The following is a 21,710-nucleotide window of genomic DNA, read 5'->3' as shown; positions in this document are numbered from 1 at the left end:
TTTCAATGTTATATTTCTACCTCTCTTTCACCGCCGCTGTCAAAATTGTTTTCTAACTAAAATTCATTTTTTATTAATATTAATTTAAAAAATATTTCTATTTCACAATCTTGAAATAAAATCAATTCGTTCCGCTCGATACTAAAATTTTAAAAAATTAGGACTTGAGAACGAAAAATCAAGGTTTAAAATCTATATATTTTTTAAAAATAAAGTTTATTCTAGATGTATCCCAAATTAGAGCTTTAAAAAGAATTATAGAATTCCACCCAAGTTAATTTTATGTTGCATATGCAATCGATACTTCTAGTATATTTCAGTTTTTATTTTACGTTGGGAAGAAGGTACCTAATTAACGAACTTGAACTCGGCTCGACTCATGTGGTACTTAAAAATATCTTATTCAATTTTGATTTCAAAGTTAACAATATGCTATATTTTGTAATTGTATGATGTCCAAACTTGAACTTTTTAAAAATCTAATGAAAAATTTGGAAAATATTTAGATTCACTCTTAATTCAAGAGCACGTTAAAAAAAATGCAAAATATGCTCTCCATAATGGAGCGGAGGATGCGATGGACGATGCATTCTCCGCTCCGTAGTCCGCCACTGCAGCACCACGGACTAAGCACACATTATCCTCCGCGGAGGATAGATCGTTCGTGGACTATGGCATGGAGGAATAGGGGTGGGAATACGGATATCGGGTATTGGGTTTACCCGTACCTGACCGGATACCCACCGGGTATTGGGTATCCAATATCCACTTTTATGGGATTGAGTATGAGATTGGATATTGAAATTTAAGATAATTTGGGTATTGGGTATTGGGTAACCCGAATGGGTTTCGGGAATTACCCGAATACCCAATTTATTATTTTAAGTATTTTTATAAATTAGATTTAGTCATTTCGGGCTTCAAGAGCCGGGCTAATTTATTTACCAGTTATAACTTTCTCTAACCTTATAGTATAAATAAGTCAATCTCTCTTACTCTAGGTCAATGTTTCTACATTTTAATTAAATGTGTAACTTTTACCGTTTTACTTACATAACCAATCCTCATAAATATAATCGTGTACTTTAAAATAAAAGTGACCCATTTTTTTTTTAGTTTTATACTACAAAATAAATGCAACATTAAAGATATTAGTCTATTTAAATATTTTCAATAGTTATATAAATATAATTATGATTTGAATTTTTTTATTACTAGTTTTTAACACATGTAAAGAATCGGGTATTTGGGTACCCGATTCATCGGGTTTGGATAGCCGAGGCGGGTATTGGATTATCCAAAAATATATCGGGTCGGGTATCGGGTGGACATTTTAAATGATTGTCAGATTTGGATACCCGGTTTTTTCGGGTCGGGTATCCACATATACCCGTATTCCCACCCCTACGGAAGATGCATCCTCCGGCCTATCCTCCGCCCCATTATGGGGGGTACGGAGGATAGGCCGGACGATGCACACATTTTTTATTATTATTTTTATTATTTTTTTTGTATTTTCTTCTATATGTATCACCATTTTTTTTACTTCATTTCACACCTTTCACTCCACTATCTTTCCCATCTCAATTTCTCTCTAAATTCAACAATGAATTCTGAAGATTTTCATATTTTGCAAGCATAAAATATAAATAATAAAAAATAAATACTAACAATAGAATATGCCTTTAATTTGTGGTGTTTTTTATATTTTTATTCTTGCTAATTGATATATTTGCAAACATAAAATATAGGATTAATGAATTTTTGTAGTGTTTAAATATTCAAATAATAAATAAAATGCTTAGGGCGAGGCATAGAACGGGCTATAGTCCGCCTCATTGTAGGTGGAAAGAGCGAAAGATAAAATGCTAATGTGACGATGCATAGGGCGAAGCTTAGGACATCACATAGTCCGCCCCATTGTGGATAATAGACTCGGCTTCGGTATGAAGGTTTGCTTACTAACATATTTATGAATAGATAAATTCGAATATGTTATTGAGTCCAACAAATTGAACACCATCAGTTGTTGAATAAAATTGTAGAGCTCCAAATATACTAGCCCAACGAGGTATTCAAAGTCGATATCCTAGAGTAAAAGTAATTAAATCGTAGAATTATACTGCTAAAATTAGTTGTTTTTTAAGAGGAAAAGGATTTGTTAGTCTGCTGTTAAAAAGCCGGGAAAGAAACAATGATATCGTGGTCTCTTCTCTCTCTCTCCAGGAAGCTAATACAGAACAGATTTATTGATTCAAATGCCTAAAACATGCTTCTGATCAGCAAAAATGCAATTGTGGAGGTTTGTCTTCTCGTTTACTGCTTAACTTTCATCTCGATTGTGCTTCCGTGTTCACATTCCATATCTTCTCTGTGAATGAATGCTATAATTTGTGCCAGAAACAAAAATACTCAAATACTCGTCATAATTCGGCAGAAATTGAACGGCTACATTAATATTTCAAGTTATATATATTCGCATCGCCTACACCAAAATTATTTTCACGGTTAAACTAGAAAAAATTGAAACCGTCGAAGCTCCTTTTCAGGCAGATCCGAGAACGCTTCAATGCACCCTGTGCACAGCGATATATGCAAGTAATCGGTAAATTATTAGCATCAGAACCATCACGGATATGTCCATCCATAAATGGCTTAAACCTACTGCTTTAATCGCAGGATGATCTGAAACTCGGCAGTAGACCCCCTTTGAGCATTCGTAGTAGTCGTTCTCGTTGTAGTGTACGCCTAGGAGAAGCTTGTAGGAGTAGTAGCTGAAGCTTAGATACTTTAGCCATTCTATGAATGGGGGGATTTGCTTCACATAGTAGCCTCCGGCGATTAGGAACACTAGGGTTGTTACTGAGGCTAGAGTCGCGGCTTGTTTGACGTCCATTAGTATGGCCCCGAAGGCCAGGCCAAGGCTCTGTGCCACGAGGACACTCAAGAGGACTACCAGTAGGGAGAGGATGAAGGTGGATGGGTCTGGTTTGAGGCCTCCCATCCAGTAGAAGATGAGTGTGAAGGCTGTTGGGAGGGCGAGTTCCATTGGCAGATCTCCCACTGTTCTGGCTAGAAAGTAGGCGGAGAAGCGGTACATACCAGATGACCTTTCCTTGATCAGCATCCTTCTTTCTTGAGGGAAGGTGAAAACAGCGTTGTAGAGGGGGTAGAAGCCCCAAAAAACTGAGAAAAAGAATAGCATAGCGACCTGCACATTGCAAGATACTCTCTTATTAGCGCGACAATTGTAAATGTTCTAGTTACATGAATGCTTAAGACCTTTACTTGAGTTATTAGTTATGGTTTCTGGAGCTTAGTGAATGCCGATCTAAGTTTTGGTGTCCAAAACTGCCACAATTTTTTAGGATGTTTGCTTGTATGATGTATGTATATGAGGATTTATCTATCATGATATTTTTTGTGGGAATGCTTACACGGTCATCAATGTGAGCCGCTGGAGTCTGCCACCATAAAAGCCCTCCAAGTATTGCCATACTCACGACTTGGAATATTCTTAACTTGTTGAAGGCTTCAAATCTCCGCTCCCTTAGTCCCCTTATAAGGAGGATCTTAAATTGATTCCACCAAGATGTACACCATTTCTCAGAATTCCCTCGATTCCCTGCGTCATACATAAAAGTGTACTGAGTGACATTACTTCAAGCATATTGTATTAATATTACTAATGACAGTATGTAACAAGCTCCTAAAATGTTAAGGAGATGACTGGAGATAGTTACTTGTAAATGCCTCTTTGTTATTGTAGCTGCTAATTTCTGAACTACATAGCTCGCTTTTTAGCCTTGTAGAGATGTTCTTGTCATAAGAAGTTGCAAGAAATTCCCTCACAGATTTTGGATCTTGTTGTGGGTTTTCACTGTCCTCAGCATCATGTTGGGCATCAGGTCCAATTCCTAAAAGAAGATATCATGTTTAGAGAGAATTTCCTGTTAAACTCCACTATTAAAAGATATTAGAAAAACGTGTGTGGAATATTGTGAGGGCGGGGCATCTTATCCCACTATGGTTTTAATATTGAGAAACACACTAAGTGCACTAAGTGACATTCTATCTTTTGGTGAGAAAGGACAATGAAGTGAACTGTTTGAACTTTTAGCACCTTTTACTGCTAACTATATAAAGTACATTGTCGAAATCTTAATTACCGTTAGCAAGATCAAGCAAGAGATCAGCAGGATTGACTGTGATGGATGTTGAGAACCCAATGGAAGAGAAATACTCCAAGGCAACTGATGTGAGGCCATAGTAAATCGGAGTGCCATCAGAGAGCAAAACTACTTTGTCGAACATGTAGTAGAGACGGCTAGAGGGCTGATGAATAGTGGTTATGACAGTTCGACCTCCACTCGCTAACCCTTTGAGTGTCTTTATGATGCGGTGAGCTGCTGTCGAATCAAGCCCTGAAGTTGGCTCATCTAACAACAGCAAACTCGGGTTAATCAACATTTCTTGACCTATACTCACCCTCTTCTTCTCTCCACCTGATATTCCTCTGAAAAGTGGCCCTCCTATCATGCTGTTCCGGCACTTGGTTAACCCAAGCTCTGCTATAACATGCTCCACGTGCTCTACTTTCTCTTCTCTGGTCAGGCTTTTGGGTAGCCTCAGCAGTGCAGTAAACAGAAGAGTTTCAAAGACATTGAGATGTTGATATAGAACATCGTCCTGTGCAACAAATCCTGTCCGACGTTTGATTGATCCTGACAGTGGCTGACTGTTGTAAGTGATCTTCCCTGACAAGCTTCCAGAAAGGCGGCCTCCGAGGGCTGTGAGGAGGGTGGTTTTGCCACTTCCTGAGGGGCCGAGCATTGCCAGTAGCTCTCCTGGACTAACCATGCCTGTTACTCCGTTGAGTATTGTTTTCTCTTTAGTGGTTGATGTTCCTCCACAGCTTCCTTTCCTTTCACAGTTGACCTTGTAAACAACTTCTTCAAACTGAAAGGCAAGCAGAATATTCAGAATGATTATATGCAGTGCATCGCACTAGAAACTATATGGTTCCTTAATGTGGAGAAGCTCTATTGATCATGATACTTGTTTTGTATGCTCAATTAGTCCTTTGTAAGTGACAACTGACAAATGCATTAATCGTCAAGAGAACCTATATTTTCCTAGGCCCTTTCAATATGTGGGTTTTCAGCTGTAGCGCTTGTGTGTGTGTGTGTGTGTGTGTGTGTGCGTACGTGAGAGTGAGAGAGAGAACCTTTATAGTTATGGGGTATAAAGTCCGTTGTAAGAACTGTGAGTTCTTCTGCATGGGGTAAGGAAGATAAGCTGTGGTAGAGGCTTCCATCCTAGTTGGAGGATCTGTGGCTGATTCTGGGCACTCATTTTCTGGTTTTGGAGCCACAGAAGAGAGGGGCATGGCCGAATACAGTTGATGCTGGTGGTCTCTAGGTTGAAGGAAGAAGTTAAAGAGTTGCTTTTAATTTCGATTTCCAAAATGAACTTGTTGCTACATATATATAGGCGGGCACTTGGAAACAAGGATCACAACATGCTAAAGTGCCCCACAGTGTAAACCAGGACCCTCTAGTTGACCCCACCTTCTTTTTGTAATAATAACTTATACTAGTCTTATTCGGTTATTTATACTCATCTCTCTCTTTCTGGTCATCTGATGCTTGCTTCTTATAGCCTTACTTTTGGATTATATTTGGTATGACCTATTCTGCTCGGAAGATAACTCCTAAATAATGCAACCTACCTACAAACTGAACCAGCAAATGATCACTGGACTACTGTGCATTTATTACAAGCTTGTTGTGCTATTTTGATTAAATCATTGCTCAGCTGACATACTAATAATATAAAATGTGAAAAAACACAGGAACAATGGGGGCATTTTAAGCAATTCTTACATTTGTATTTGAGCCTTGTACTATAGCATTTTTCCAAAGAGACACACAGTGCTCCCACCTTTCACTTTATTTAGTTTTGATTTTATTTGTTTATAGATCTATCTGCAAATGAATTCTTGCACTGTAATGACAAATCTTATCCTGCAGCACCACTTACTGATTTAGTTTCTCCTTGCTGATAAATACTGTATTCAATTTGTATATGCTACTGGAATAGTGCAATTTGCATAAGATGTGCCTAATTATTGATCTATTCATCTCTTCAACATCATTTGGCTATCAAAAATTGTAGCTGCTGGTAACTTAAATTGCTGTTATGGCAGGAATTTATTTATGAAAACTAAGAGAACAAATTGCACAGTAGGTGGCGAAAGATATTACCCATTCTCCTTTATCCATAACTTGAACGGTAATTATGTCGTCTGCGTCTCATTTTTTATTGTCCTTTTCTTATAATTGCTAGTATGTTTATACATTTGTTAACTTTTATGCAAATATATGGAATGTAGGTTTATTTTGTCATCTGTATATTAAAATTTAATCTTTTAAAATGTTGTGAAAAAGAAGCATGAATTTCTAGACATGAAGAATCTGCTTGTATATTTTGTGATATGTGACTTGTGGTCCGTGATCTAAGTACCTATTGATGTGACTCTTATCTCCTATACTAGCAAAATCAATTGCATGTTCACAATTAACAGTCAAAACAAACTTTAAATCTAAGTAATCTGCATTAGGTCTTTTATCATTTGAAAGTTGATTCAGATATCCATATCTTCAGTGGGAGTATTGATTCCCTTTGTCAGACATTGAATGCCAGTCCTTCGCTAAAAAGAAGAAACCCATAATATTATGACAGAACATTTGTACGAGATTAAGAAATTGAAAAAGTTGAAAGTAAATGTTCTTTTCCTTATAAAGCTAACTGATTCTCATGTCTCTTTCGTTATTCTTTTTCCTGGACCCTGGTAACTCCTCAACTATAGTTTTCAGTAATTTATACTCAAAACATACTTAAACTTCCATTTTTGAACATTTCTCCGGCAATATTCGTCATAAAAGGTGAAGTAAAACAAGATAAATGAAGGTTAATCCCCATACTCAAGTGGATGTTAAAAGAGAAATAATTAAAGGAAGCGACATATCAATCTGATTTGAAAATTCTTGCGTGTAGAAATTATATTTTTACAGAGCACCAAGATAGTAGGACCAGGGCCATGTTATGGTGGAGCCAATTTTTTATTCTTTTTCTTGTGTGCATTGTTTTGGTAAGATGGCTAGAGTCTAGACTCTTTTAAAAACATTACTTACACTGGGATGCGCATTATGCATATATGATGATATGCATAATCACAACTTTTCTTGTAACTAAGTTGGTTTCTGTCTTTTTGCTAATCCTTGTAGTACCAACTTGTTATTATATGCATTTCTGAGCCACTTTTCTTCTATTTCACACATTCTGTCCGGCTCCTGAGAATTCAGCGTAACAATAGTAGAAAACGAATATATGAATTATGAGATATTTGACATACATTAGTATCTATGCTCAGACAGATCATAAATTTGAAATCCACAATATGTTAGGTATTCACTGCATTTGTTCTTTTCGTAACTGAATCACTATCCAAAACGAACCTTGAACACCCTCACGTCTAAGTTGATGTGAGAGGCAGATTGAAAATCAAAATGATAAACAGCCAACTGGGTGGAACAATGAACAGAATCATTCATGTTTTCACGAATGGGAATTGAGAATTTAAAACATGCACGTATATATCTATATATATTTGTATTTGTATTGCGTATAGGACCATATTCAGGAATTATCTGAGTTGCAATATGCCATTGTGAATCTGAGGAACTCTTGCCAACTCTTGCCAACTACTGTGCATATGAACTAGCTACTTACTTTAGTATCCATTGGTTTATCCTCGAATTTTTGGACTTTTTAACTGCTCAAATATTATATATCGAGCATATGGGACAAAACCACATAAAGCTTAATATTTTTCTTACAACTGCAATTATAATGAGGTGAAAGTGTTGTGATCATGGTAGAGTTTCACAGTGGTAAAGTATAGCATTTTGTTTCAATTAGGGTACACTCCCTTCAAATTAGCTTTTGGGTTTGAATTAGATTTGATTGAAATTTTAGGACATGGTGGTTTCACTATTAGAAAAATCTTTGTTGATTTTGTAGTTACAACATCGTAGACTATATACCTCTCTTGATAAATACTGTGTTGATCAAGGTTGGCTTAGAAGTATTAAACATTGATTAGCACATGTGACATCAGCTGCCTTACGATCACGTCCATACTGCAGATTTATCACTTATGAAGGATTCACTTTGAAGAAAATGGAAACAACTTTCGTAGCCACTTTTAATCCATTACATTTTATTATCCTAAAATATTTCATTTTCTATCCAAAGCCAGCCACTATCATGTCCTTGCCCCACTGAAATTCCTGTTGATTTCCTTCCATTATGGATCCTCATTAGGTAGGTTGATTATGATATTTCAAGAAAATGATGGGCACAATCAGTAATTTCCATAGAGAATTTATGTTTCAGGTGAATTAGTGAGAGTTTATAACCATGGTTTATAGTATAAATTTCAAATTTGAATACACATTGTCTTCTGTTGGCCATATGTTTTATACATTGAAACTCATCATCCTAGAACTTACTAATGAACTCACAATATTCATTCTTGAAGAAATGCCTCTCTATGATTAAAAATTGGGTGTTGAGAAATATTCTCAAGTTAGTGTAATGGAGTTAGGAAGGCGGCACGTGGCAAGCACTCCTAGTTTCTAGTGGGGGATCAATGGTGGGATTATTGTATCATAAATCATTGGATTGGAAAATGATGTTCACATATCTTTGGTTGGAAGGGATAGTGGGCTGACCGACCCTACTCACTCGATTTTAATTGCCTGTTGCATTATTAAATCCAGTTATAAGAGATTTCATCTTTTTCTGTTATTATTTTTTTAAAGTTTAGTTGGCCTTTCATGTCTCTCACTTTCTTGCTTAGGCCTAATTATTGTCACTTAACTACCTTAATGCGACTTTCGGAAAAGATAAGATTAGGTAAGATGTTTAGACATTAAAGTAGTAATAAGAGAAAATCATGCTGATGTTATAGAGTTAGTTGCTCTTTTGCAAGTTAGCACAAAATTGGATGTAACGTTCTCGTTCCATATTTTTTGCTTTCTTTTCTCTTGGCCGAGACTTCAGATTAGAATCGTAATTCTAGTGAATATAGTGATTATCCATTCACATATTTTTGAATAGGTTCGCTTGCTAGTTTATTGGGGCTTTGGATGTTTCATAAATTATACTAGTAGACGTTTTTAGTAATCAATTGATCTAAGTTTCGGAAAAATACAGTAGTAGTAGTAGTAGTTTTACAGTGATTATGTCAATATTTTTTCAAATATAACACATCCATTTTCTTTGGTCACCAAAAAATTGGCGTGACATGCCTGTTAAATTCTCTCAATTCTGTCCCACATCGACTTGGTGATGATCCAATCTAATCTATATAAGTGTGGATAACCCTCCCCCTTATGAGGCATTTTAAGGGGTGAGTGGCCCATTTCTAATATGGTATCAGAGCGGGCCCAAGTCGATGATGGATTTCTCTTTATTTCTTATCTACCTCACGAGTGGAAGACCGATGTCCTTTCCGACCCATATCGATGATGGTTCTCTCTTATCTCTTGCATTGCCTACCCACGTGATGGAAGACCGATGTCCTTTCCGGCCCACACGTGAGGGGGCGTGATGGATTTCTCTTTATTTCTTATCTACCTCACGAGTGGAAGACCGATGTCCTTTCCGACCCATATCGATGATGGTTCTCTCTTATCTCTTGCATTGCCTACCCACGTGATGGAAGACCGATGTCCTTTCCGGTCCACACGTGAGGGGGCGTGATGGATTTCTCTTTATTTCTTATCTACCTCACGAGTGGAAGACCGATGTCCTTTCCGACCCATATCGATGATGGTTCTCTCTTATCTCTTGCATTGCCTACCCACGTGATGGAAGACCGATGTCCTTTCCGGCCCACACGTGAGGGGGCTCAATTCTGTTGCACATCGACTTGGTGATGATCCAATCTAATCTATATAAGTGTGGATAACCCTCCCCTTATGAGGCCTTTTAAGGGGTGAGTGACTCATTTTAATAATGCCTAAGGTTTTTTCTACAGAAATAAACTTTTGAAAAATGTTTTTAAAAAAAAAATAAAAAATTCATTGTCACATAGTGGTGATTAATCATCCAAATACCTTTGTGAAATGTTTGGATGTAGTATAAAAACGTCAAAAAATATCACATTTCATTTGTTTTTCTTGAAAAGAAAAAACCACGTTTTTAATACTAACCTTCGATATCTATGATGAGTTCTTGGGCAGCGTGATCCACTCAACAAGAATCTAAGCTTTTGGGCTTTGAAGTTGAACTTCAATTCGGTCAGAAAAAGAAGTGAAAATCATGTCTTCATCTTTTAAAAGGTGTCAAGTTGATCGCTTTCATATTTTAGTACTTCCACATCTTCATGCATCACCTTAAATCCTTACATGATAAAGATATATAAAAAGCTTAATGAATATTTTCATCAAATTAATCTCTATATTTTCAATTGATAATTACTTACCCTCCAATCGTTAAACACGAAATTCCCAATCTTTATAAAGTATAAAACCCCTCTTCTTCTTCTTCCTCAGCCTTAAACACAAAATTCCCAATCCTCGTTGTTCGTTCAACACCTCAAGTTGTACGTATTTTACTACCTATATATGTGTGTATGCTAATGCTATTTGTAGTGTTGCTGTAAAGTACAGTATTGAAGCTTGACATGTGTTGTTGAAATTAATAATAGGCAGCAATAGCATAATCTCCATTAACATTAACTTTTGATATCTACATTAGTTGATTATAAATTGTAGTAGTACTAGTTTTGTTTTATGCACATATTTTGCAAGAGGCGTGCTAATGTGCAGTAACTCTTGTCGTTTGTTTTTCTTGTATCCAATCTTGTCACCTTTAATCTCACACCTGCCCCTACATACATGATCGGATATATTCGTCACCAAATCATATGTATTATTTTGAATTTCGTATATATAATCGAGTGGTGAGGTTAGTAAGGAACAAACATGCAATATCTATTCACATGGCTGATGGCTATACTATAAATAGCCAACAATTGGCATCAATTGGACTTTTTTTTATGCCCCAATTCTTGCTCAAATCCACTACTTTTGTGTATAAGAATTTCGCCCCACATGCTATTTTATTCAGCTAGAGAACTGTAATTTAGTCAAACAAAGTAAATCATGTTGATTTTGTTTTGTATTATTCTCTAAAAATGTGAGGCATATATAACATCGACTTACTTTGTGGCTCTTGAATTACACTCTCTTTAAACTTTAATTGTGGTAAAATTATCGGAACACAAAATTGGAAGGACTGTAGTAGGAAGATGCTTTTTTTTCTTCATGTTGATTGGCTGGGAGTCTAATATACACCTAGATGTCTAGTACTCCTAGTACCAAATAATATAGATTGTGACTATGAAACATATAATCAATATTTGTCCCACACAATCCCCACATAGAGAGTCAAGTTTATATCAATTCTTGTTAGGGTGGAAATCCTCCTATATATAAAGTGGAGGACAACTTTACTTTCGTCTGACGAAGACTAGGAGATATAATGAAAATTAAGTTTAAGGATAATAGCATACTATAAATTATTGAACTTTGATAAAATTTGATTTTTTAAAGCCATACTGAAAATTTTTGTTATATAGTATTATAGTAATTATTTGAAAATTAAGTTTAATTACTCTATGATTAATATTATAATATAAGTCACAATATTAATATATGTGTTATGATATAAATCTTGTTGTTTCTGAAGATAGTACAGTACTTAATTTTTTTGGGCGGTGTCACTATTTTGGGCATAATGTAGTTAAAAAACATACTCGTCACTAAACTCTTATGTTGCTTTTCTAAAAAACATATGCATACCTTAAAGTGGAATGCTTCTTCATTTAGTAAGTATATTCATTGTCATCATCACGATTGAAGCATAACATATGTAAATAGTATCAATTTAATGATTTATGGCTCAATTCTATAATGACTTAATGAACATGTCACAAATCACAATTCCATTTTTTACATTTCAATACCATATCTTTGATTTTTTTTGAACAAATGCACTCCAAATTGAATTACATGGACAAATTTAATTATATTTACTAAATTGTTATGCATCCAAATAAGAAATCCATAAACGCCACCTAACATTTTGAAGTCACAGCGACAAATTTTTGTGATTTGGTAATTCATTTCAATGATCAGACGATTGGACACCATTCTGAAATTAAAGTTTTTTTTAAAAAAGATTAATGGATCAACATTTCTAGCAAAGTGATTGAATTTTGTACTACGAAATATGGTAGCCCATGTTACCTTTTGTTTCATCATTATTTTTCCATACCAAAATTCTTTTCCAATCAAACTTCGTTGAAGCACATGATTAATTAATGGCTATCATAATACTTTATCTAGAGTTTCACTATATTATGATAATCTTGTTTAAATCTCCTAATAGAGAAATGATATGGTGAGGGATAATTGTATGAGGGATTGTGAGCGCTCATTCCACGTCACTTTTTCCTTTTTTTTATTCTTCTCTTCTCTATCTCCTTCTCCAGAGTTTCTTTTCAATTGACATTTGGATGTTACTTGTTAATTTTCGGGGTAATTACATGTTTCATACAAAATATTTTGCCTTTATTTTAATTTAGTACAAAAAGTATTAAGTTTACATATTTCATACAAAAAGTTACATTAGTGTTTTAGGTTAATACATTCCGTCAAATCCGTACTAACACCGTTACTTCTAATTAACTTAATACTTTTTGTACAAATTTGAAACATTGATGAAACTTTTTGACTTTTTGTACAAATTTGATACATTGATGAAACTTTTTGACTTTTTGTACAAATTTGAAACATTGATGAAACTTTTTGTATGTATGATATAATTGGAAGTAACGGTGTTAGTACGGATTGATGGAATGTATTAACTTAAAACACTTACGTAACTTTTTGTATGAAATATATAAACTTAATACTTTTTGTACTAAATTGGTATGAAATATATAAACTTAATACTTTTTGTACTAAATTGAAACAAAGACAAAACATACATTTTGTATGAAACATGTAATTAACCCTTCATTTTCTTCAATCTCCTTCATCCCTCTGAAAATTTACTATCAATTCCTCTTATCAAGACAATAAATTTCTGCCCAGCGTGAGCCCCTCTCGTATGATCAAATCTTTCATTTTCTGTCTCTGTTTTTCTGCAGTTTCTCTCTCAACTTTGCGGTAGAAATTTTCTTGACAAAATCTGATTTTCTTATCAACTCACAAGGCACAATACTCCATTCTTTATCGAATCAATATTTCCCTTTTCTAAGTACAGCATCGAATGATGTTTATCTCAAATTCAATTCACATGGAATACCTGCACCAATTTTTCTCATTGCTAGTCCCCCTCCGTAGATATTTCTTTTATCTGACAACAACTCAGTTTTTTTTATGCACGACAATTTTTCTCAATCTGAGTATTATGCATCCTCTAAGGCTCCAACCTTACTACATGATTAATTGATTATTCATTCTTCCTCCATAATTTTTCTAAAATTGAATTTTCCCTATTGTCACTAATTCTTGTCATTTATCAATATATTATGATTTTTTGATTATTTGTGGAGATATACAAAATGAGAATCTCTTATATGGAGTATCTGATTCTAATTTCTCAGCAACCCTAACGAAAAAAAGAAAATTTAGGGAGAATTGAAAAAGAGGGCCTCAAGCACAACACAGAAAACACAAGAAGAATACGACGCGGGCGGTGCCAAGTAAAGAGTAAATCAAAGTTATTTGACATATTCATTATTTTGATAAGAGGAATTGATAGTATATTTTCAGAGGGATGAAGGAGAACCAATGATTAATAGGAGTAACACCGGTATAGACAATAATAAGAAGGAAAAAGTAACGTGGATTATCCCTTGTCATATCATTTCTCTCTCCTAATATATGCAAACTATCAAAATAATTACAGAAAGTATGGAGAATGACACGTCAGCAGCACTGGCAGTATAGGTCCAAATTCCAATCACTTTAGTTTGTAGACTTATACATTCATTTTAATTCTTCACATAGTAAATGCATTTTTTTGTGTATAATACGGGAATGGATCCCCTGCGGGAACACAGCAGGGGATGCTGTGCTACAAAACGTTGACGTTTTGTTCCAGCTTTTACAAACTCTATCCAATGCACCAATAAAATACCATTAGTAATGCATTTTCTAGCGATTATACGTAATCAATAATATTGGATTCATTAGTAATGAACTACTCATTTCGTGGGTTATTTATTTTAGTAATGAACATTTCATAAATTTATATTAAGTTCCATACCATGCTCATTTATATTTTACGTATTTAACTTAATATTATGATAAATTAATGTAATATCAAGAAATTATTAGTATTTAAAATTATATTTACATCTTATCGATTTCAATTGAGAGTTATCAGTTCTACTTATACTTTATTTCAACTAAAAGTATCAAATTTGGAAAATCATTTTTTAAATTTTAAATTTATTAATCTCAATTAGTATAGTAGTATATTAATACTATTACGTTACAAATTCATTTAAAAAAATAATCGAAAATCCCTTAGTTTTATTCTTTAAGGTATTTTTCAGTGTAATACTAAAGGATGATTTTAATTTAAATCATAATTTTGTGTTATAGTAGTAAAATCAATTTTAACCATCATAAGCCAATTGAGTAAATCGAAAATAAATAAGAATTAAAATTAATAACTACCTATTGCAATTAATAAGCTATAATTGTGATTTTAAATAATAACGTATTAATATCACAATAATTTATAATAATATAATATTAGTTAAAATGTTTTTAAATGAAAATTTTAATTGCTAAAAATTACTCCCTATTCAACAAAGTATTACTACTATATAAATATAAATTATATAATCACTATTCAACAAATAATTAATTCTATTTCATTAACGGTGGTGTGGAGTAGTGCAAATGTATTAACTTAAATCATTGATCAAATCAATTATGGATACTACCACCACAAGGTGTTATGAAAAAAAGAAGCATCTGTGAGTTTAATTGATAAATAAATAAAGGGCTGCAGTAACTGGATCAAAACGTTGCTGTTTTAATTAGTGCAGCAGGCGTCATTATTTGGATAAAGTTTGTAAAAGCTAGAACAAAACGTCGACGTTTTGTAGCATAGCATCCCCTGCTGTGTTCCCACCATAGCAGGAGATCCACTCCCGTATAATACTATCATAGAATGTAATACTCCCTCCGTCCCATTGAAGATGACCCATTTTTCTTTTTGGTTTGTCCCAATCAAGATGATCCATTACTTAAAATGGAAATCTTTTTATCTCTACTTTATTCCCTCTCTCTTACTTTACTCTCTCCACTTAACACACAAAATAAAGTTGCATAAAATTCCGTGTCGCCCAAGGAAGGGGTCATCTTCCTTGGGATGGAGGGAATACTAAATTTTGTGCGTGTTTAAGAATATTTAATAATAATATCTCTGTTAATATGGGCTTGGATCCCATGCTGTGGAAGAATTACAGCAGGGGATGCTGTTCCTCACATTCCAATTTTTTAAAATATTTATTTTTTTTCATTAAGGGTTATATTTTATGTTAAAAAATGTTGCTGTGAGGAACAACATCCCCTGCTATGATTCCTCCACGGCAGGGGATCAAGCCCCTGTTAATATATATAAAGAATATTACTCCAAATGCCATATGGTTATACCTTAATCGCTCCCCACTCAAAAATAAATAAATTGTTTTAATCGAATCAGAGATATGAAGTTATAATTGTTGCAATCATATCAAAATGAAATTAATGCAGATGACTACAATAATAATGGGCATAACAATCATTAATTTTCAGTTAAAAAAAGGGAAAAGCAAAAGACAACTAAAATAAAAGAATAAAAAATGCAGGTTTTAGGTTGTTGCGAGTGGAAGAAAATGTGAGAAATGGAATCATTATTTATGTGAAAAATCTTTAAAGGCATATTCACAAAATTTTAATATGCTTAGAGAGCACGCGCACACAAAATCTCATTCCCATTCGCTACCTCTAAATATATGCTCTCACTTTTCCACACTTTTTCTTGATCTGGTTCCCCATTTTATATTATTCAAATTCAATTACTACTATTTTATTTAAGACTGCGTGTGTTAGTATATTTGTGAAAGTTTGTTAATCTTTTTTCAACCATCACTTCTTTTTTTATAAAATAGTTCTACGATTCAGATTGAAAGTTTAATCATTTTAATTGAAAAAATTAATCATTTTAATACCTTTACCAGATGGTGCTAAAATATTAAAATCTAATAAACTATCCCCTCACATGATGTCAGGCCGGAGTGTGGGGGTCGCTAAGGCGACGACATCGCCTTTTTGCTGCAATTAAAATCCAATAAACTGCCTCTTTGGACTGTGATCGGATTCGGACGATCGATCAGTGAATTATTTTCTTAACTTAAAAAAATATTAGACCCATGAAAATGAAGTGGAATTTAGACCAAATAGAAAATAAACTAGATTTGTATTTAATGGGCCAAAAATTGATAAAATATAGTCAATATACACCATACGACGGGCTACAATTTACATAAGCCCGAGTACAGAAACATACTACTAGTATTTTAATACGAATATTCTAGATCAACATATTAAAAGTTTGTTTTCTTGATAAATATCTTATATGGAGTATTTGTAAAGCCCGTTACAAATTTGAAGTATTACAAAAATAGCCCACTGATAATATCCCTAAATATTTTTCTTCATTATCTTAATCATAATGTCTGAAATTTAAAAAACAATTTATACCAATTGATCAATACCAATTGGACATTTATATATACCGAGTTTGCACGAGTATTTAGATTTTATTGTTGTAATTATATAGTACTCCCTCCATCTTTGTCCCATTTTCCGTTTCTGTCCGTCCCACAAAATTTGTCATATTTCACTTTTTACCATTTTTTACAGTAGATCTCATATTCCACTAATTCATTCTTACTCACATTTTATTATAAAACTAATATATAAAAATAGAACCCACATTCCACTAACTTTTTCAACTTAATTTTTATTATAATTCTTAAAATCCGTGTCAGGTGAAAGTGGGATAATATTTGGAAGATGGAGGAAGTACAAATTGTTATTGTATATGTACAAATTTTCTATCATAAAATTATGCTGATTGTTTTAAAAAAAATCAACAATTAAAATTTTCTTAGAATTTTTATAAAGTACATTTGGTTTGACATATGGGATGTGGAAAAATAATTTAAACCGAAGAAGTCATGAGAAATTTAATACTCCATATTGAGACATTTTAAAAATGAGAAATTTTTGACATAGTGACTTGTATGCCTTTGTTTCATTTCTGAAAAAAAGTAGACAATGACATATTTGCAGCTAGGGGTGAGCAAAAAAACCGGAAACCGAATATCTGAACCGAATCAAACAGAAATTTTGAAATTCGGTTCGGTTTTCGATTCGATTTGGTTTTGAAAATACAAAAATTTTGATTTTTCGGTTCGGTTCGGTTCGGTTCGGTTCTAGCGGAAAAAAAACTGAAAAACCGAAATACTATATTTTAAATAATATTATATATATAGGGATGTATTCATATCCTTTTTCTATCTTTTGTTCTTTTTCCCTTCTCAATCTCCACCATCAATTTTCAAGATCTTATGGCCCAAAATATTGCCACATGGAATTAATTAAAATATTTAAAAAAAAGTCCAGGGCCTTTTAGGAATACACAATAGAGTTAGTTTTGGAAACTTCCTTGATTATTCACAGCGGTTTCTCATAGAATTAGACGAGATCTTTCTTCTCTCTCCAAACTGAAATCTTTTCTTCTCCGTTGAATATTCTCTCCAATACATCTCAATCTCAACCTAGTCGTGAATCACTTTTCTCAAGTTTCACAAGAATTCTTAGCCATCACTTGAAATCTTTCAGTCGTGAATCACTTCTCTCAAGTTTTACAAGAATTCTTAGCCATCACTTGAAATCTTTCAGTCGTGAATCACTTCTCTCAAGTTTTACAAGAATTCTTAGACGACACTTCTTCCAGTCGTGAATCACTTCTCTCAAGTTTGACCTTTTTTGAATTTTGTTCTTGTTCGCCAACAATGGAAGAAGGTAATTTAATTTGTTATTGTTTTGAGTATTAAACGTGGTTGTAATCTTAAAAAAAAATTGATTTGAGCAATATTGTTTAGTATGACTCTTTTTCAATCATTGGCAGTAGTTTTATTTATCCCTGTAGGGTTTAGATATCATGTAATCTATTTTGTAGTTTCAACTTCCTAAAATAATGTACAAATATCTGTGTGTAATGTAATTTTTCGAATCAATAATGGTCGATGTATGTACTGTAATGTATAAGTTTCAGAGCAGTTTTTGTTGTAATTTTATACGGTAACATTGGCATTGTTTGATTTTTTGGCCCAACTAAAATCCTTTCCCCTAGGGTTTATTTATCGTTGGGGCTAGGATGTAGTATGGGATCAGAATAACACGTATGAAGATTGGCGTCGTGAATGTGTCGTTAATTTGTTTAGTGCTTAGGCGACAAGTCTCATGTATTAGGGTTTAGTGTTTATTTTGTTTTCTCGCCTCTGTTATGTTGTAATTCTGGATTTATATAATGTACGAATAGCAGTGTATAATGCATTCTTTCTTATATGTAATGTATGGTTGATATCATATAATGAAAATAAATTATGATATGCTTTTATTTATGTATAGTGTTCGTTATACTGTTTCAAATCAAGGGATATCGCTTTTCTACGGTTTTATTCGACGGTTTGAAACGGACATTGACGTGCTTCGTGCATTCGTAGGTGGTTTGGAAGAACTTTGTAATTCTCTTCAAGCTGGAACTCCTCCAACGTCGGCCTTTGAAAAGAGGCGCATGATTGAAGAGTTTTATGGAATGCCAAGGCCTGAAGTAGTAGAGGTCCATCCTTCGGATGTTGTAAAGACCAAGGGTCATGCTAGAAGCTCCGCGAGCCGACTGATTTCAAAGAGAGAAAAGGCTGTAAAGGAGGCTATTAGGCCTCTTAGACGTTGTAAGGCGTGCGATGAGTTGGGCCATCACGACTCTAGAAACTGTCCAATGCTTAAAGAGATGGCGAAGGAGAAAGAGCTTAGTAAAGGCAAGAGGAAAGCTTGATGTGTTTTGTACCTAAAAAATTAGTTTTCGTCTTGTATTCAGTTTTATTATTTGTTTCGTTGTCTTAGTTTTATTATTTCTAGCGCTGTGAACATTTTATGCATAATAAATTTGCATTTTTCGGGAGTTAACGTGCATTATCGAATAATAGCCTTGCATTAATAATGATTTTCTGTGCATTACTCCTTTTATTTATACCATTATTCCATTACTTTGTTAACGTGCATTATCGAATAATAGCCTTGCATTAATAATGATTTTCTGTGCATTACTCCCTTTATTTATACCATTATTCCATTACTTTGTTAACGTGCATTATCGAATAATAGCCTTGCATTAATAATGATTTTCTGTGCATTACTCCCTTTATTTATACCATTATTCCATTACTTTGTTAATGTGCATTATCGAATAATAACCTTGCATTAATAATGCTATTATGTGCATTACTCGGTTCATTACATCCATTATATATGTTGTGTTTACGACATCAGATACTAGTACCAAAATATGCTTCTGTTAGCAAGTAGTTCCGCATACTATGTATGGATCAAAACAGACATGGCAACAAGTCATTTTTTTCCCTACCAAAATTAGTTATCCAAAAAAAACATAGTGCTAAAAGTAATATAAATAGCATTTCCAATGATTATCCATACGATCAATCCAGTTCATTCACGGCTTCCTTCTGCCGTGGAGTTAGGCAATTTATACAGGCAATGAACTCGGTGGGGGTTTGTCGACAGTAGAGGTGATCGACTTTCTTTCCCCTCGGCTTCCTCTTCTCTGCGTCTTCATGAGATGAACTAATCTCGACCCTTTGCTGTTCAACCAATCTCTCCCTAAACATTTGGGCAATTGCAATTGCAAGAAGATCATCCACTGCTTCGTCAATATCCAACCTTGGCAGCTTCGCTGCTGTCCAAAAATCAGTAATGTATCGCATTAATGCACAACACTAACTGTATAATGTACAAAGGTAATCAAATAATTCACCAATGAATTAATGTATCGCATTTGTGAATTAATGTATCGCATTAATGCACAACACTAACTGTATAATGTACAAAGATAATCAAATAATGCATTTGAATTAAAACTAAATTCATAATGTATATCAGTCCCTACAATAATGTACATATAGCATCAAATAATGCACAAATTAAAATCATAATGTACATTTAACATCTGAATTAAACAGACGGATGTAGCTTCAATCTAAAACTTAATGCACAGAACTTCCTACAATAATGTATACATTCCATCAAATAATGCACGACATAATATAACATTCACTCAACAAAAATCCATAATGTATACCTAGTTATGCACAAATGAATATTAAACCAATAACAAATTTTGTTAACAACTCCCTACAATACTGAACAAATAGGACCATACAATACACCGACGATAACAACATTCACTCATTTACATCATTTTATCAAACTGGTTTATGTAGCTTCAAACAAAAACATAATACACAACAATTCATACAATAATGTACACATTGCATGAAATAATGCACAAATAAATACAAGATACACTCAATTACAGGCTGTCCACATTGCTCACCTGCAGTCTGGGTTGGTTGGCATCTGAAGGGCCTTCCTCGTTTCGTCATCCTAGATCTGTGACACAAACCAAAAATCAAATCTACAATCTTCTCTCCAAAATCGTCCAATACACAATTGTAAACCAGTTATTAACTACAAACTTTAATAATGGACAGAAACCTAACACAAAATAACACAATTTTACGATTTACAAAAAAATCGACCAAAACAAGTGCGAAAAACCTGAAACTATTTGGGAGAAAACATTGAATCGACGATTAGGTGGTGTGTCGGCGGTGAAAATAGGCGATTAAGAGTGGGTATTACGAAAAATTGAATCATTAAAGCCCTACCTTGTTGTCGACTTGAACTGGAAGGTCGCGCGCGAAGGGAGTGAGGTTTCGACTGTGAAACGGCGGCAGAAGCTTGATTTAACGGTGAAAATCGACGGTAGTGTTGATTTCCGGTGGCTTGGAGTAGCGGCTAGGGTTTGGAAATGGGGGAATTAGGGGAGACGAAATTTAATCGTGGGTTTGAGGAGTGAGGCGGTTGGAGTGAGAGAGAGAGTGAGTAGATGGAAAATGGCGCTGAATTCTCGCTTTTTCCGTTTTTATTCATTGTTGTTTTACAATTATACCCATATAATGCACAGAATGAACCTAATAATGCAACACGAGATCAGTTTTCCCCTTTTAATCTAGTCCATCCACGGGAAAAGCGAGAATTAAGCGACATTTTCCATCTACTCACTCTCTCTCTCACTCCAACCGCCTCACTCCTCAAACCCACGATTGAATTTCGTCTCCCCTAATTCCCCCCATTTCCAAACCCTAGCCGCTACTCCAAGCCACCGGAAATCAAAACTATCGTCGATTTTCACTGTTA

The 21,710-nt window shown here is 34.2% G+C and overlaps 2 protein-coding genes and 1 long non-coding RNA gene across 3 annotated transcripts; 2 read left to right on the top strand and 1 right to left on the bottom strand.

Moving 5' to 3' along the window:
- The first annotated feature begins 2,153 nt into the window (after positions 1 to 2,153).
- LOC125210800 lies at positions 2,154 to 6,407 on the top strand. The gene is made up of 2 exons (XR_007174405.1): positions 2,154 to 2,302; positions 6,209 to 6,407. It is a non-coding gene; the product is annotated as an uncharacterized LOC125210800 (long non-coding RNA).
- LOC125210799 (ABC transporter G family member 14-like) lies at positions 2,430 to 5,440 on the bottom strand. The gene is made up of 5 exons (XM_048110394.1): positions 5,228 to 5,440; positions 4,170 to 4,959; positions 3,744 to 3,917; positions 3,438 to 3,625; positions 2,430 to 3,211 (listed from the first exon to the last, which is right to left on the bottom strand). The coding sequence occupies exons 1-5, from the start codon at positions 5,387 to 5,389 to the stop codon at positions 2,567 to 2,569; spliced, it is 1,959 nt and encodes a 652-aa protein (XP_047966351.1). The 5' UTR covers positions 5,390 to 5,440; the 3' UTR covers positions 2,430 to 2,566.
- Positions 6,408 to 18,115: 11,708 nt separating the features above from the next.
- LOC125211913 lies at positions 18,116 to 19,302 on the top strand. The gene is made up of 2 exons (XM_048111875.1): positions 18,116 to 18,233; positions 18,938 to 19,302. Exons 1-2 carry the CDS (start codon positions 18,224 to 18,226, stop codon positions 19,267 to 19,269), a joined length of 342 nt encoding a protein of 113 aa, XP_047967832.1. The 5' UTR covers positions 18,116 to 18,223; the 3' UTR covers positions 19,270 to 19,302.
- The last annotated feature ends 2,408 nt before the right edge of the window (positions 19,303 to 21,710 follow it).

Source organism: Salvia hispanica, chromosome 3 (genome assembly GCF_023119035.1).
Source record: "Salvia hispanica cultivar TCC Black 2014 chromosome 3, UniMelb_Shisp_WGS_1.0, whole genome shotgun sequence".
In the NCBI taxonomy this organism is placed as follows: Eukaryota; Viridiplantae; Streptophyta; class Magnoliopsida; order Lamiales; family Lamiaceae; genus Salvia; species Salvia hispanica.
This window is presented reverse-complemented; position numbering and strand designations above follow the sequence as displayed.